General features: G+C 46.2%; 1 protein-coding gene across 2 annotated transcripts; it reads left to right on the top strand.

Annotated features, from left to right (window-relative positions):
• Positions 1-2,402: 2,402 nt before the first annotated feature.
• Positions 2,403-16,890, top strand: LOC144708566 (Cell differentiation, Rcd1-like protein). Of its 2 annotated transcripts, XM_078581956.1 has the most exons (10): positions 2,403-2,686; positions 3,504-3,575; positions 4,021-4,110; positions 4,421-4,525; positions 14,683-14,725; positions 15,164-15,270; positions 15,344-15,439; positions 15,517-15,707; positions 16,483-16,552; positions 16,642-16,890. In XM_078581956.1, exons 1-10 carry the CDS (start codon positions 2,477-2,479, stop codon positions 16,747-16,749), a joined length of 1,092 nt encoding a protein of 363 aa, XP_078438082.1. In that variant the 5' UTR covers positions 2,403-2,476; the 3' UTR covers positions 16,750-16,890. The 2 variants fall into 2 exon arrangements, with proteins under 2 accessions (XP_078438082.1, XP_078438083.1); XM_078581957.1 differs by lacking the exon at positions 4,421-4,525.
• Positions 16,891-17,907: the final 1,017 nt, after the last annotated feature.

Below are 17,907 nucleotides of genomic sequence, written 5' to 3'. Positions count from 1 at the left end.
CCAAGCAAATCACTTGGAAATAGGGCTGAACAAGGATACCAAGATAAAAGAAAATTTTGATGACGCTTTATCATCCTCAACCCTCAAAGGCTTCCATGGAATGACATTGCTTGATCTACTTCAACTTGGCCCTCAAAGCCTTCTTTTTATTGCCCTAAAAGCCTTGACCTGAGTGATCACAAAGATTTAGCAATAACAATACATTTCTGAATAATGTATTCTCCACAACAACACTTAGTATTGATGGCTACTTAAAATAGTATTCAAGACAAGGATCAATTTTAAGTATTTCAACAAGTATACTTTATGTCAAATTTTTTACAAGTAATACCTCCTTGTTTGTGGTCCTTCTTTCTTCAGTCCTATTCTCCTCGTTTTTCTTTGGATGAAATTTTTTATTCACGTTTGACCTTTGATGCTTAAAAATCAAATATCTTTTTCAATACTCTGCCAAATGCAATGATTCCACCTAGAATAGTTTTTAATACAATTTTGCACAACTGCTATCTCACACAACGTGTTAAAAAAAAATCAGGTAAATCTCCAGAGATCAATCTTTCAATGTCCTAAGTTTACCACTTGATTCCTCCCTATCCAACTTTAAACCCCTGTAACTCTTTCCATACTCAACCAAATTATGTGGTTAAAATTTCTTTGGTTTTGTATGAATGTTAGAAATAGTTCATAGGTTGAACAAAAGCTCAAAATCAGTATAAAAAATATGCTAAAAATTATAAACTTATCACAGGGTTGAGAATGTGATAAGTTCATAACCCAGCCTTCTTTTCCTCGAATCTTGAAATACCATGCACCAGAAACTGCGATTCTAAGTTCTATGGACTTCGACTGATGTTAAAAATAAATAATCGCTGAGCGCACAGAGTGCGCGCGGCTTGAAGCATCGGACGGCGTCGACGATGACCGGCGCCGCCGGTGTCGAAGTCTTGTAGGGCGGCTTGGGCGGCCTTGGTTGGGGCGGTCTGGGCGGCCTTAGTTGGGGCGGCCTGGGCGGCCTTTGGGCGGCCCCAAGCGGGCGGCCTGGGGGGCGGCCTTGACGGCCCTAGCAGGGGCGGCCTGGGCGGCCCGGGTTGGGGTGGCCCCAAGTGGGCGGCCTGGGCGGCTCAGGTTCGGACGGCCCCAAGCGGGCGCCCTGGCAGTGGCCTTGGCATCCTTTGGAAGGCAAGAGAGAGAGAGGGAGAGAGAGAGAGAGAGTAAGAGAGAGAGGATGGAGAGAGAGGATGGAAGGTCGACGTCGCGAGGCGGCGGCAGCCGTGGCGGCTGCGCTAGGGCTGGCGAGATAGGGAGGCTTGGGCAGTCCTCCAAGAAGAGTTAAACAAAACTCAATTCTTGAAATATGACTGCCTAAGTGTTTCTTGAAAACAATGGCCTTTATGTACAGGTCTTGGAGGAAAGAGAAAATGACGAGAAATTAAAGACATGCTTCATGTCACGCCAAAGGGCAGTTGTTGATCTGCCTCTGGCGACGTGTCATGATGCGCGTAGGGACATATGCGGGTGGAGACGTGTGTGATGATAGTTGCGGCGTGTTCGTGGCGGAGATGTTGACTTTGGTTGACTTCGCCGTTGTGTCCGTAGCGGAGATGTTGACCTTGGTTGACCGTATCGATGCGTCCGACGGTGATGTGTTGGCATCCTCGCCATCAGAGAGGGAGAGTGAGAGAGAGAGAGAGGGAAATGGAGGGGGGAGAGACAGAAGGGAGAGAGAGATGACCAATTTCCTGAGCCGGTTCGGTCCGATCCGGTCTGGTCGAACTTCGTTATGGTGACGTCAACGTGACGGTGACGGTGACGAAATTAGGGGCCCGTGACGGTGACGATGATGGATGATGAAGTGGAAGTGACAGTGACGCAATGGTAATGGGGGGTCTCGGACAAGTGACATGACGGGATGGCCGTCACGGACGACGTCAGAGACGGATTTTTAAAAATGACCAAAAAAGCTTAAATATCGAAAGATTTAAGCTTTTTGAAAGCTGAGATTTTGCCACCTGGTGTCGCTAACTTGATGTCTTGGCATTTTACAGAAAAGTCCCTGTATTAATTCACGCGCGCAAAGGGATGCCATCCAAAGATAATTGGAGATATGCCCCTATATTCTCTCTCCGCTGCATAGTTGTTTCCCGTCACACGTGATGGTGGCGCCGTCCGGCGACAGGGATGTGATGGGGACACTGCAAACCATGATGGTGATGCAAATGTGACGTACTTTTTAGAAATCCTCGGACGTGCGACGGGACGGTGACATAATAACAGTTTAGGCACGTCATCCGTCCGTCTCGTCCCGTCATCCATCCAGTCATCAGTTTCGTCATCCGTTCCTTCACGTCCCGGGCGTGGAATTCCATAGTCAGAAGTAATGGAAACCAGGAAAAAGAGCGGCTTTTTTCCAGCCCTTGGCGACTGCTTTTCTTCTTGCGTCTCCGTTTCTTCGAGCTACGGGCGAAGCTCCCTTTTAATGGCGAATCTCCAGCAATCTCTCTCCCTCAATCCCTCCTTCGTCGGAGCGCCGGCGACGCCCCAGCAGGCTCTCGCCGGCGTCTCTTCTGCCGCCGTCGCCGCCGCCCAACAGGCCGCCAAAGATCGCAAGTTGGCGTCCGCGGAACAGCTCGTTTTGGAACTCGGAAACGCCGACCTCCGCGAAAATGCCCTCCTCGAACTCTCCAAGGTGGGTCTCCATTCGGTTTTCCATCCCATCTACGGGCGTAAGATTAGGCACAGCGATTGTCGATCGAGCTGTTGATATGGGTGTTTTGGAATTTTTGATTTACCGTTGATATGCGACAGGAATATTGCTTTAATCCTTAGGAAATCGGTTGCTTTACTTACTAATTCGTCAAATTAGTCGCGAACTGTGTTCGTCTCTTCTCGTACGAGGTAAAATGGGGTGGAGGAATGATTACAAGGTGTTGTGAAATTGGGGAAAGTTGAATTCTGGTTACGCATATATTCTTCAATCGTTAGTTCTATCATGTAAAACCCACCTTGTTCGACTTATTTTGGTTTGTGGGTCAGAGATTCTAGGACGAGCGTGGTATTTATTTCTCTATTGAAATATCCATGTAATCCTTACAGGACTTTTGAAATGCCTTGAAAATAGCGGTTAATTTCACATTTTTTAGCTGAGTGAAGTACTTGATTGTGACAAGCATCGTTACGATGGTTTTTTTTATTAGCTTGTTCGAATTTCTCCTTTAAAGGGTCTATATTTCGAGTAAAAACACCATATCTTATTTCAGTCTGTGTGCGCCAATCACATACCCTTGGAAATTTTATTTTGTGATTAATTCTATTTAATTGATCTCTTGAACACTCTGCATGATTTCCTGAGTTTGGGGTATCCTAAGGTTTACATATTATCGTTGAATCCCCAGCGTTTTGGAAACATGTCATGTTTAGTTGAACATTCTCATAATTTTATCAACTTTGAATTTGAAATGTCGTACTTTTAGCCTTCTTATACCTTAACATCTTTTTGGTTATAGAAACGGGAGATATTTCAAGATCTAGCCCCACTACTTTGGAACTCTTTTGGAACTATTGCTGCTCTGCTTCAGGTATTTCTCTTTCCACATCAATGAGCATTAAATCTTGGTTATTTTTTTACAAATGTTAATCTCTTTGAGTAGCGATAAGTATGATTCTCTCAGAAAAAAATAGTTAAAAAATCCTTCAGAGCCCTATAATTTCATTGAGGCTATACCCTATATTTGAGCAAATTAGTGTATCGTCCAAAGAAGTTTATTGGCTGTTATCATTGGTACTTCATGGCTGGTCTCCAAACGGGAGAGTTGCTCTTTCTGAAGGGAATTACATATTGAAGGGGGAAATGACCAAAGTGCTCGTAGTGAAATCGTGGAACTAACATGGTATAAGATGGGGATATAATTGGAAAGTACCTATATCCTTTGATTTCTGCTGTCTTGATTACTTCATGCTCAGATATACATGGAATATTTTGGTGCGTCCCTTGATGTGATTAGCATATTCATGGTATTGCAGGAGATAGTCTCGATATATCCTGTTCTTTCACCGCCAACGCTTACACCTGCTGCTTCAAATCGAGTATGCAATGCTCTGGCACTTCTTCAGGTTTGTGTACTCCTGGCTTCTCAAGAAAATGCATGAAAAGGATTTATGTTTTATCATTCGTTACATGGTTCTCAGGCTTTTAATTTTGGTTGAATTTCTTTCAACATTACTCTGTTTTTGTTATTCTGCATTCTTAGTGTCCTTTTCACTTTACCGTAACTTTCAAGTGTTTTCTTGATGCTGGTTAGTGCATTTTTAAAAAATTCTGAATGCACGCTTATTTTCATGTCAAATTCATACATTTTTTGTTGTGATTGGTCCGGTATTGGCAATCCACTCAAAGAATAATGTCATCCTATGTAATGATTAGGATTATGAACGTTCAAGGGCAGGATGGGTTATGCTTATGGGATCAAACAAAAGTAGACTGTACCCCTACGACTGGTCCCTCGGTCTGGGCTTTTGGATGGGGCAGGTTAGTTTTTTTTTTTGAAGAAAATGTGGAAGGCCACCCGGAACCGGTGGCCAACCTGCTATCATTAAATTGTAAATGTTTGTACAAAAAATGTACAAACAGATGTAGCCTCTACCGAACATGCCTCTCCTTTAAACACCACTTCATTCCGATGTAGCCATATTGCCCAGAGCACTGCAAGTAACCGCCCCCATTCCCCTCCGCTTCTGTGTCTTCCTTCTATGACTGAAGTCCAAAAGGCCTCATCCAAGGAGACATTCACCACCGGTACCTGTTGCGATGCCCAGACTCTCTGGGCGAAGTAACACATGAAGAATAGGTGTGAGCAGTCCTCCTCCACCCTAGCGCACATAGGACAGTCAACGGGATCCATGGGGACCCATCTCCGCCGATAGGCCCGCGTGATCAGCCTCTGCCTCTGTAATAACCAGCTGAAAAGTCGCACTTTCAGTGGAACTTTGAGCTTCATCAACATGTGGAATGCCCTATTGATGGTCACGTCATCCCTCGCTTCTCCTCTAATCTACAAATATGCTTCTTTCACTGAGAAAGACGACCCCCGCCACGTCCAACCGTGCTCCACTTTCAAGTGAGGGGCTGAGTGGTAGAAGTGACTCTGGCATCCCCAAAAACTCCTGAAAACGTGGCTTTGATAAAGCTCTTGTCAATATAGGGACCCACGCCTCGTCCTAACACTCACTGACTTTGGCCTTTGGGTGTCTTGCTAGTGCAAATAGTCTTGGGAACTTTAACTTCATGGTACCTTGGTTAGAACAATTATCAGTCCAGAAATGGAACCTTGCCCCATCCCCCAATTTGGGCTCAAAGAACTCCCGCACATGAGGTATTGCTTGGCGTAGACCGCTCCAGAAGGGGGATTCTCCCCTGACATGAGCCCAACACCTCTCCCAATCTAGCTTGGAGCCATATCTGTCTCTTAGGACATTGAAAACTAGGCCCTCTGTTGACTTCATAATCCGTTCCACCCATTTGGCCAACAATGCCAGATTCATTGACTGGTCTGCACAATCTATCTCCAGATGAAGGATCCCCGGCCCTCCCTGCTTCATTGGTCTGCACAATATCTCCCACGCCACACGAGGCAATCCCTTGCCCCCTTCCTCTCCAGTGCCTCCCCAAAAGAACCTTCTCATTGCCCCCTCCAATCTGTTTACCACTACTGCTGGCATTTTGAATACTGACTGTTGAAGAAGATAGAAAAGATAGAACTTTGTTACTTAGAAAAAGAAGGGATACATGCCCATATGTAGGGATGAGAGAGAGAGAGAGTATTGGAGATTTATAAATGTGGGATTAAGAGAGGGAACCCTGAGTGGGCTAAGGTCTAGTGGACCTAATAGGCCACACCACCTATTTCCCAACACTCCCCGGCAAGCTGGAGCATGGATGCTCGTCATCCACGCCCAGATTGTGATGTAGTAGGAGGCGGTGTAGAGCGTGGAGCAGGATGGCCGGAAAGATGGCAGAGGATGGCTGGAGACTGAAGACGGTTGGCAAAGAGAAGATGGCCGAGGCGGTGGGGGCACCAGGAGGCAGCCGGAGGCATCCGAGGTTGCTGAGGCGACTAAGGCAGCCGTAGGCGTCGAAGGCGGCCGAAGGCAGCGGAGGGCAGAGGAGGGAGCCCGAGGGAAACCGAGGCAGCTGAGGCAACCGAGGCATCTGGTGGAAACTGAGGCGACGAGGCCGCCGGAGGCTGCTGAGGCAGCCGAGGCGGTCGGTGGTGGCCGGAGGTGACCGAGGCAGCTGAGGCAACTGAGGCATCCGGTGGAAACCGAGGCGACGGGGCGGCCAGAGGCTGCTGAGGCAGCTGAGACTGCCGAGGTAGAGCTGAGGATGGCCAACGAGGGCTGTCCAAGCTAGGGCGGCAGAAGACGGCCGGAGATGGCCAGTGATGGCCGGAGACGACCCGACGGCCGGAGACAGCCGGTGACTGCCGGAGAAGGCCAGAGAAGGCCCGACAGCTAGAGAAGGACCGAAGGCCGGAGAAGGCCGGTGATGACCGGAGGCGGCCGGTGCAGCGGTAGGCGCCAGAGTCGGCCGAAGGCGGCGGAGGGCGGTGGAGGGAGCCCGAGGCAGCCAAGGCGACCGGAGGCGGCCGAGGCGGCTGTAGAAGCCTGAGGGGACCGAGGCAGCTTGAGGAAGCCCAAGGGCAACCGAGGCGGCAGGAGGCACCCAAGGTAGCCGTAGGTCAGAGGCGGCTGAAGAAGCCTGAGGGGACCGAGGCAGCTGGAGGAAGCCCGAGAGCAACCGAGGCGGCTGGAGGCACCCAAGGCAGCCGTAGGTGCCAGAGGCGGCGGAAGAAGCCTGAGGGGACCGAGGCAGCCGGAGGAAGCCCGAGGGCAACCGAGGTGGCCGGAGGCTCCCGAGGCAGCCGTAGGCGTTAGAGGCGGCGGAAGAAGCCTGAGAGGGAAGATAGGCAATGCGCGGAGATGACCGACGAGTCGGCGACGGGTGGAGATGGCCAGATGCGCGGAGATGGCCGGATGGAGATGATGGTAGGCGGAAGAATTTGAGATCGCCGGAGAAGGAGATATCGCCGCAGGGATCGCTGGAGGGGATGCAGGGCGGAGGTTGGAGAGGTCGCCGGAGAGAGAAAATGCCGACGATGAGGTTGACGTATTTGATGATGGAGGAAAGCGTTGCCGATGTGGTAGAGATGTCGCCGGAGAAGACATCGCCACTGAGGAGGAGCTGACGCCCGATGGAGATACTCCGATGGAGAGTGGAATGATATTCGTCCTCTTCGAATCTTCAGGGAGATGGTTGTCGATGAGGAGATGATCGGTGATGAGTGGAGATGGCAGCGGGCTCACGGAGAGGTTGGCTAGCGAGTGAAGATGGTGACTCGCGGATGAGAGGTCGCCGCCAGATCTGAAGAGGGAGACGCCGCCACCGGATTTGGAGAGGACGATGGCGCTGCCGTTCAATCGCTGCGATGGAGATGATTGGATGAGGCCGGCGATGATGAAATGATGCCGATGTAGAGATCGCCAGGGAGATGGATCATCAGGGAGATGCAGGACGGGGAGAGATCTTCGCCGGGGAGGAGAGATCGCCGACCCGAAAGAAGAGGCCGTAGCCAATAGGTCAGCGCCGGTCGGAGTTGCAGTCGCCGAGAGGAGACGCCGCCGCCAATTGGAGCCGCCGATGCTGATGAGGGCGTCTCCGGAAAGGATCGCCACCAATCTGGATGGAAATGCCTTCGGAGATGATGCAGGTTGGCGGCCGGAGAAGATACAGCGTCGCCAAGATGTGGAGATTGCGCGCAGGAGAGAGACATCGCGTGCAGGAGAGAGAGATCGCATGCATGAGATGATTTCACCGGAAAGTTGATGCGCCGCCGGAGATGCAGGGGATAGCGCGCAGGAGAGAGAATCGCGCGCATGAGAGAGAACTTGCCAGAAGGAGTCGCCGGAGAGATGCGCCTCCGAGAGATGATGCAGGGCGGCAGAGGGGGAACCTCCGCCGCCCTGGTGCCGATGCGGAAGAGGAGCCCTAGGTCATCGACCTAGGCTCTGATACCATGTTGAAGAAGATAGAAAAGATAGAACTTTGTTACTTAGAAAAAGAAGGGATACATGCCCATATATAGGATTGAGAGAGAGAGAGTATTGGAGATTTATAAATGTGGGATTAAGAGAGGGAACCCTGAGTGGGCTAAGGTCTAGTGGACCTAATAGGCCACACCACCTATTTCCCAACACTGACAAGTAGAATAACGGGATTGCTGACAGGACTGACCATAGTAGCACCAAATGACCCCCCATTGACAGTGTCTTGTTCTGCCAACCTTCGAGCCTCCTTTCCACTTTTTCGACTACCGGATGGCACTCTGCTGCTACAATCCGGCTCCCGGTCAACGGAAGACCCAAATAGCCCATCGGGAGCGAGTCTTGAGGTGTGCCTAAAGCTCTTGCACACTGTGCCTTTTCCTCCGAAGAAAGTCTGAAACCCACAAAGGCCGACTTGGCTCGATTAAGTTGTAGCTCCGAGAAGTCCGCAAATAGTTCCAAGTAATGCGGATAAAATACGAGCTTCTCTCATCGAGCCCTCAATGAAGAAAGTGGTGTCATCCGCATATTGTAGGAGCGGGATTCCCTCTGAGTAGCTCGCCGTCTGAGAACCCTGTAGTAGGCCCTGCTTGGAAGCTTTAAGTGTGCAGGTGGCCAAGGTGTCCACTGCAAGAACAAAAAGCAATGGTGCTACCGGACATCCCTGCCTGACTCCTCTTTGTGGGTGGATCCACCCTCAGCTCGACCGTTGAGCAGAATCGAGAATGAGTGAGGCGTAACGGATTGCCTCACCCATCTCACCCATTCCTCGGGGAACCCGCGTTTGCGCATAACCGACCATAAGAATCTCCAGTCGAGTGAGTCGTACGCTTTAGCGAAGTCGACCTTCCACATGAAACCCTTAGTTTTATTCGTCTTCCATGATGATACAATCTCCCCCGCCGCCACCACACTGTCCACCAATTGTCTTCCAGGATTGAAACGGCCCGGCTAGGTCCCCAATTACCACCCTTAGCCGGTTCGCCAATACCTTGGGGATGATAAGGTATATAGAGTTTGACAGTGCAATGGGCCTGAAATCCCCCACATTGATGGCGCCAGGTCGTTTGGGCAGTAGAAATAAGTGGGATCGGTTGACTTGCTCCAGACCATAATTTCCTCGCCGGAACTCGTCTAGTGTACCCACCACCTCGGACCCAACCACCTCCCAGAATTCGCTGAAGAAAAAGACAGGGAATCCATCCGGACCTGGTGCACCTTCTTCATTTAAACCTTTGATCGCTGATCGCACTTCTTCCACTGAGAAAGGCTTCACCAACTCAGCTTGTTGTCCTTGTGTCACCTTGGATGCGCTTCTCCAGCTCCATTTCCATTGATTTCGAGTCCCTTGTTTAGTCATCTCTCTAAAATGGTTTGCCAACGCTCCTCCAACCGCTTGTGTCCCGTTAACCTCTCGATCCCCCACCTTTGAACGTAGTATTTGATTCGAGCGACGCCTTCCATTCGCTGCCAAATGAAAGAATCGAGTATTGGCGTCCCTTTCAGATAGCCATAGTTGGCGAGAGCGCTTCCTCCAATTAAGCGCGAGCTTCTTGCCTTCCTCCCCCACTATTCCTCTGCAACTTTTTCTCTCTGAGCGTTCAGCATCGGTTAAGCCCTGTACGTCTTCTAATGCATCGAGCTGTTGGACCCGTGACAAGGCCTCATTTCTACGATTGTGTCGTTCTTCTCGGATCTTTTTCTTCAGTTTCATCAAGTGAAGATGCAAACCTGACAATTTGGTAGCCAATTGTGTTGTAACTGTGCCCTGGGTGGTTAAGCAAGTCACTGTTATTCGTAATTGAAGGAGAATATGGCTTCAGCGAGAAGAGAGACAACGAGATAGTGGAGCACCGTGGAGCAGCTTGAGGGAGAATGGAGAGAGCAGCAGCATCCACATCGAATGGCCTTGGGCGTGTAGATTTGAGAAACTCTAAGGGTCTGGTTCAGCAGAAAGGAGAAAACGAAAAATGTATATTTCCCATGGGCAACAAGCCCTAGCTTATACAGAATGATTGGGCCCATCAATCGTTAATGAGGCCCAATAGGGTGTACAACTGTCAAAAAAGAAAAAGGACATATAGATAATTATACTAACTTAATAGGGTAAAATAATGAAAGCCAAAAAACAAAAGGGAGCTTTGTCAACAATTCCCCTCAAGCTGGAGAGTGTATGTTCTTCATTCCCAGCTTGCAGATGAGACAATGCAATGCAGGACTGTGAATGCCTTTCGTGAACACATCAGCGCATTGATCTTCTGACTTGACATATGGGGTACTGATTAGGCCACTCTCCAATTTCTCTTTAATAAAGTGTCGATCCACCTCCACGTGCTTGATTCAATCATGTTGGACTGGGTTCCGGGCAATTTCGATTGCCGACTTGTCGCAGAAGAGATGTATTGGAGTCTGAAATGGAATCTTGAGATCTTCCATGATGGCTTTAAGCCATAGTGCTTCACAGATGCCATGCGCCATTGCATGGAATTCCGCCTCTGCACTGGAGCGTGACACAACCAACTGTTTTTTACTCCGCCAAGAGATGAGGTTCCCTCCTAAGAAAGAACAATACCCCGTAGTAGAGCGCCTATCAGCGATGTTTCCTGCATAATCAGCATCAGTAAAAATTTCAAGATTGGTATGATTATTTTTCTTAAAAGTAAGCCCATATCCCGGTGTCCCCTTCAAGTATCTAAGTATGCGGAGGACTGCCTTTTCATGTAATTTTCTAGGGTCTTGCATGAATTGGCTGACAAGTCCAACGGCACATGAGATGTCAGGCCGAGTATGTGAAAGATAAATGAGTTTTCCTACTAGTCGTTGATACCTGCCCTTATCAGTTGGTGGGTTATCGCTTCCCAATCCTAACTTAAAGTCTGGATCTACTTGTGTTGGCGCAGGTTTGCACCCAATCATCCCGGTCTCAGTTAGCAGATCCAAGGTGTATTTAAGCTGTGATAATACAATCTCTCCCTCTGTGTATGCTACTTCAATGCCCAAGAAATACCGAAGTTTACCTAATCGCTTGATTTCAAAGTCCTTTGCTAATTGCTCATTTAACCTCTCTATTTCTGTTTGGTCATCTCCAGTCAGGATCATGTCATCTACATAAACAAGTAAAATAACTATGCCTTTTGATGTATGTTTTATGAACAATGTATGATCACCATTACTTTGTGTATAGCCTATGCGTTTCATTGAGTTGGTTAATGCCCCAAACCATACTTGTGGTGACTGTTTGAGACCATACAAAGTTTTTATTCAGTTTACAGACCATATTTTGAGTGCACTCTGTCTTGAAGCCTGGCGGGATGCTCATGTATATCTCCTCCTCTAAAGTGCCATGTAAGGAAGCATTCTTGACATCTAGTTGATGCAAATTCCATCCTCTAATAGCGGCAAGGGAAATTGAAATTCACATCGTGTTCATATTTGCTACTGGGGCAAATGTCTCTACGTAGTTGATGCCGAAAGTTTGTGTGTAGCCTTTGGCAACCAGCCGAGCTTTATACCTGTCAATGTCACCGTTTGGGCGATATTTAAAAGTAATGGCCCACCTACATCCTACCACTCTTTTTCCATGTGGTAATGGAACTAAGGACCAAGTTTTATTCTTATGTAGGGCTTGCATTTCGTCTTCCATTGCCGTTTTCCATTGACTATATTCCAGGGCTTCTGTCACAGTAGTAGGAATAGGTATAGATCCAACTTTGGAGATAAAAGCTTGGTAGGTTTCTGAGAGTAGTCTAGGGGAGACATAAGCTTGGATAGGGAAGTGACTATTTTCTTTCTCACCCACCATTCTGGTTATGAAATTGTACGGTTCTGGATTGGCCTTTCGACGGTATACCTGCCTACCAAACCGTTGGGTTGGTAAAAACATATGCTCACTAGGTGCGTCAGGGGGATTTTTTAGCAGTTAGTTCACTAGTGTGCTTCTCAACTGGAACAATTAGTCCAGGGGGTGTGGTTATTTTGTCATTATTACTCTGAAGCTGAATTTCATGTAGTTCTGAAATCGTGGCGTCTTGGTCATCATGCGTGGATACTGGGCAGGATCAGATCGATCTGGTGTCCCAGCATAAAATGGAACATGTTCATGAAAGGTAACGTCCAAGGTCACATAATATCTCCAGTCCTTGGGGTCATAACAGCGATACCCTTTTTGGGTCATAGAATAACCGACAAAGATACATCTGAGTGCTCGAGGTTCTAATTTCTTGGTGGTATAGCGATGTACATATGCTGTGCAGCCAAAGACCTTTAATGGAAGTTGAGATCGTAATCTAACACTAGGCAGGTGTTGTTCAACTTCGTCAATGGGGCTTTTATTCTCTAGTACTCTTGTAGGTCATGTATTTCGCAAATGGGTAGTAGTCAACAACTCCCCAAAGGTATGTAGGTACATGATTGTGGATAAGGAGAGACCTAGTGACATCCAATAGGTGCCTATTCTTCCACTCAGCAACTCCATACTGTTGAGGGGTATTTACACACGATGTCCATGACACACCGTGTTCGAGGAAGAAATGATGTAATTCATGGTTTACATAATCCTTTGCATATCTGAACGAAATCGTTTGATTCTCGTGTAAAAGTGTAAGTGGATCATTTTAAAGTATTCAATGGTTATTTGCACAGAATCAAAATTTTGAGGCATTAAGAATACCCATGTCATTCTGGTACAGTGATCTATAAAGGTGATAAACCAACGATTGCAGCCTGTAGTTGGACTGGGAGAGGACCCCCAGATTTTTCTGTGGATTAATTCAAATGGTTGTTAGCATCTCTGAAGAGAGGGAGGGTAGTGAGCACGTGTGTGCTTGGCCGATTGACAAGTTTTACAAACAAAATCTAAAAAGTTTAATTGAGTACAGACTTCAGGCTACAATAAATGTAACTTTGGGAGAGATGGGTGTCCTAGTCGTTGATGAAACAATAGTGCCACTCTTGAGGTCGATGTGGTACTTTGAAAGGCCTTCGCGACAGAATTAACATTGCATAGTTCAGCCCGCTCTTCAAGGTAGTACAGGGCGTGATGTTCTGTAGCGAGTCTTATCCTCTGCCCGGAAGTCTGATTCACAAGAAAGAAACCATTTTTAGTAATAATCAAGCCATGTATTGTCAACTTTCTCAGCCTGCTTAAAGAAATCCAATTGGCTGATAAACATGGTACATGGAGGGTTCCTGTTAAGGAACTGATATTTGGACTATGGACAGTGCCAATGCCAGTAATCGGAATCAGATGGCCATTAGCAGTCAAAACTTTCTGAGTAGTCGGGAAGGGGCTATAATCACTAAAACAAGTGTTTATGTGGAGTCATGTGATCGGTGGCTCCTGAATCGAAAATCCAGAGATCACGTGATCGTCATGGTTCATTTGGTACATTTTGAGATATTAAACTGGTATAAGCATAAGGGATTGTTCCAGATGAAATGTTGGAGGGTGCGACAGATGCGGCAGCCATCATTTGATGCATACGGTCTAGTTCCTATTTCAGCTTTTCAATCTCCTCTGTAGAGATAACTGTGGACATATTGGGGCTGTCCTGAACCAAAGATCCGTGTGATTGGGCGGCCGTCCCTGTAATTGTTTGCTCCTGTGGAAATTTCCAAGGAATCTCGTCATGCATCTGACCCAAAAATGTTTTCTTCTGCCCAGGTTGAGGTTTCCCGTGGAGTTTCCAACACATATTCTTCATATGGCGTTGTTTACCACAGTGACTACACCACAAATGTGCTTTAGGATCATCTTCAGTGGCGATCATTTGGCCCCTCTGATCTGTGGAGCCACTGTTTGGCGTCTTCTTTGTGAAGGATTTGATCCCAAAGGCAGTGGTCTCTTGAATATGATCTATAATTCCTGGTTGTAGATGACTCTCTTCTCGGATGGCCAGGCTGACAGCTTCTTCAAAGGTGGGAGTTCGTTCTCTGTTAATAAGTGTCGATTCTATATTAATGCCTTGAGAAGAGAGTGAAAAGACGAGAAGAGTAGAGGAACAGAAGCGCCAAAAAAATTTCATTAAGATGACACATGGTCTATATATACAAGTGCCATACTGGCTTGCCATAACGGCTAGTTTGTAATGGCTAGTTTGACTAGCCGTTACTTACCCGATCTGGCATTTAAGCCGTTCGGGTAATGCAATAATAAGCCCATTACACCGTTAACTAATGGGCCTATTAAAAAACACTTTTTCATCTTTATTGGCATGTACATTCGACAATAAGTAAGGTCATAATCGTGTCAAATTGTGCATTCAAACCTGAAATAAATTTATGTACTCGGTTTTCTTGAACATACAGTCTTTCCTCCGTGTCAGGGTTTTTTGCTGTTCTGTAATGGTCTAACTCATTCCTAGGGAAGGCCTGTTCGTGCGAAAATCATGTGCGAACGGGCGATTGTGCGAAAATCATGTGCGGTGCGGTGTAAAATTTTGGTTATTGCCGTCTGCTGTCTTTTTTTTTTCAAGTATTGGCGAACTTAGATTTTTGTTTTGGTCTTCTCCATTAAATTTTCATATTATTGTCTTGAAGTAGCTTTCTAATCATCGTTATTTTTTCTTTTATTTCTAATTTCTACAGTGTGTGGCATCACATCCAGACACGAGAATTCATTTCTTGAATGGTAATTTGGCTTTCATGTATTGGAGCAAAAATTAAATTTTCTCACGTTTGTTAAAAGAAAATGATAGCTCTCGTCATTCTTCTAATCATAGTCATTTTTTGTCACCCATTTTTATATAAATTTAAATTTATGAAAATAATTGATTCGCTTAAGTGGTTGCTAACTGGACAAAACAAACATGATTTCTTCAAAAAATGATTTATAGAAAAATTTCAAAATGTTAAAATTGATTTACATGAAGTTAATGCTGGTCATAGTCTAGTAGTAACTTTCCAGGTCAAACACAATGACGATCAAGTTATTCTTTCAAATATTAAATAATTTTTGTACTAAGTGTTTAGTGAAACAGAAAAGGCAATCAATTTTATATCCGGCAAGAAAATGAGGCTGAAGAACAGAGTCTTTCTGCTCATCCCGTGGGTGTCTTTCTACCTGCAGCTCACATTCCGCTCTATCTGTACCCTTTTCTGAACACTACCAGTAAAACCAGGCCCTTTGAGTATCTCCGGCTCACGAGTCTCGGCGTCATTGGTGCCCTTGTGAAGGTGAGTCATGTCCTCTGCTACACAGCCCCTCCTGCCCTTCTGTGATTTCTCTAGTGGTAATGCTGGTCGGCAGGTTGATGACACAGAAGTGATAAACTTCCTGCTGTCGACTGAGATAATCCCTCTTTGCCTGCGCACAATGGAGATGGGCAGCGAGCTTTCGAAAACAGTGAGTTAGCTTCAACAAACTATCGTTCCTAAATTCTGGCTTCGTTGTTGCATTGATTATTTTTGAGTGCCTTTTAGGTGGCGACGTTCATCATGCAGAAAATACTGCTCGACGATGTGGGTCTGCGGTACATCTGTGCTACAGCGGAACGGTTCTTTGCCGTGGGCCGCGTACTTGCGACCATGGTTGCGTCTCTTGCTGAACAGCCATCCACCCGCCTCCTCAAGCATATTATTCGCTGTTATCTAAGACTTTCTGATAATCCAAGGTCCTCTCACTCTCTCCCTCTCTAAAGTCCAGCTGGCTATTCTCTCTTTTTATTTCTTGATATAGCTTTTAGACCCATCCACCGTCTATGTCTCTTGCTCTCTCTTGGCTGAGGACCACCTCTCTCTAGCTTCTTCCTCTCTTTCCATCTCTAAACCCAACTCTCTCTCTCTGTCTCATTTATTCTGTGGCTATTCATCACCCTCTAACTCTTAGATCCCACTCTCTCATTCAACTACTCTCTAGCTCTGTCTCTTTCTTGCCCTAATTGGTGTATTCTCTCTCTCTCTCTCTCCCCGTCTCTGTCTCTCTCAGTCCCATGCTTCTCTCTCTCTCGTTTTACTACTCTCTGGCTCCTTCGACTATTTTGTCTCCATCCTGAGGTCTCTCTCTGTCACTTTCATTCTGTGGCTGTTCATCACCCTCTACCTTTTAGATCTCACTCTCTCATTCTACTACTCTAGCTCTGTCTCTTTCTTTCCCTAGTTGGTGTATTCTCTCTCTCTCTCTCTCTCTTCCCGTCTCTGTCTCTCTCAGTCTCATGCTTCTCTCTCTCTCGTTTTACTACTCTCTAGCTCCTTCGACTATTTTGTCTCTATCCTGAGGTCTCTCTCTGTCACTTTCATTCTGTGGCTGTTCATCACCCTCTACCTCTTAGATCTCACTCTCGCATTCTACTACTCTCTAGCTCTGTCTCGTTTTTCCCTAATTGAGGTATTCTTTCTCTTTTTCCCTTCGTCGTGGTCAGTCTAATTTTGGTCTTATTGGTCTTGCAGGGCATGCGAAGCGCTAAAATCCTGCTTGCCAGAGATGCTCAGGGATGGGACCTTCATTCCATGTCTCCGGGTGAGCTTTGTTCATCCCTGCCCCCTCTTTCTACCTTGCAAAAACAACCCTTACTCATATGTTGGCGGCCTTTTGTAATCGGCTTGTAGGATGATCAAACAACTCGCCGGTGGCTGCAACAGCTACTGCTCAATGTCAGTTCCCCGGGCCGTATCTCTGTCATGCAGGGGGGATTAGACCATATCCTGACCAGCTGACCTTGTATCTATCATCCAATCATCTTCCTCCCTCCTTTTTTTTGTTAGGCTTTCAATATTATTTATCCAACTTATCTTATTCTCACTAAATCTGGTGGGCATACCGATATTCTGCATAAAATATATCTCCATGTTTATCTATAGTTAAATCTTAACGAAATAGAGTTCTGCTCAAGATTGTCCCAGATTAAGAATGGTTGGAACTTTCATGCCCAGATTGTCCCAAATTGACTGTGTAGGCTTGTTGGACAGAGGGCTGGTAACCCTCTGTCCCACCCCCTTAAATCTGTCATGTCATCATTCAGACCCATAAACAGATGACCCATAATTGTTAATCCAGAACTGATGTATGGGTGATGGGGGATGTGCATGTCATCTCTGCATGGAACATGTTTTAGGGTTTTAATATCATTTTAAATGGTAATTAGGGATGAGAATATATATTTTATAAAGCAAGAAATATGGTGAGGTTGGAAAAATGGTAATCAGTTATAGATATATGGAACAATTAATGTACATAAGTTGGCGAGGTGGATACTGTAACCAGGGTGAATTAAATAAGCGATGGATGAAGCATATGAATAGATGGATATATGTGGATGACTAGGCCTGGATAGATGGATGTGGATGGGATGGATGTAGATGGATAGATGGTAAGAAGAAAATTATGAGGTACGCACAAGGAAACTCAACATACATCATTATATTCTGCCAGGATAAAGTGATTTGTCACAACAGAAGAACCCCTTCACTGCTATTTTGACTTCTTCAATCAACGATGTGCTCTAGAAAACACAACGGATTTAAAAATTGCTTTATTTCACACTTTTTATTTTCAGATTATTACATTCTCACTGTGAAATTTTGCTCATCCATACAATGGATCCATTATTTTGAAATTAAAAAAATGTATCAATGATTCACAACCTACTCAAGTAGGCATAGTTCCAAGATGATTTTTACATGGACATAGAGGTCTATTTATTGATCAGAGGGAAGGATAGGAAAGATGGAGAGAAGCAAAACTACTCTCAAATTTCAGCAGAAACTCGTTTTGGTTTGTCCATTATCTTGATTTGAAGTTGACTCATTTTCAGCTGTTGGAATTTTCACCCTCACCAATCCGCATGCTGGATGGCCAACATGTCACATTATCCC

Source organism: Wolffia australiana, chromosome 10 (genome assembly GCF_029677425.1).
Source record: "Wolffia australiana isolate 7733 chromosome 10, ASM2967742v1".
NCBI lineage: Eukaryota > Viridiplantae > Streptophyta > Magnoliopsida > Alismatales > Araceae > Wolffia > Wolffia australiana.
This window is presented reverse-complemented; position numbering and strand designations above follow the sequence as displayed.

What these genes read in the sequence shown, in the direction of transcription:
- LOC144708566 (XM_078581956.1), top strand. Translation starts at nt 2,477, where the DNA reads ATGGCGAATCTCCAGCAATCTCTCTCCCTCAATCCCTCCTTCGTCGGA. An exon ending in CTATTGCTGCTCTGCTTCAG is followed by an intron (nt 3,576 to 4,020) that starts GTATTTCTCTTT and finishes ATGGTATTGCAG; the next exon opens with GAGATAGTCTCGATATATCC. An exon ending in AGACTTTCTGATAATCCAAG is followed by an intron (nt 15,708 to 16,482) that starts GTCCTCTCACTC and finishes TTGGTCTTGCAG; the next exon opens with GGCATGCGAAGCGCTAAAAT.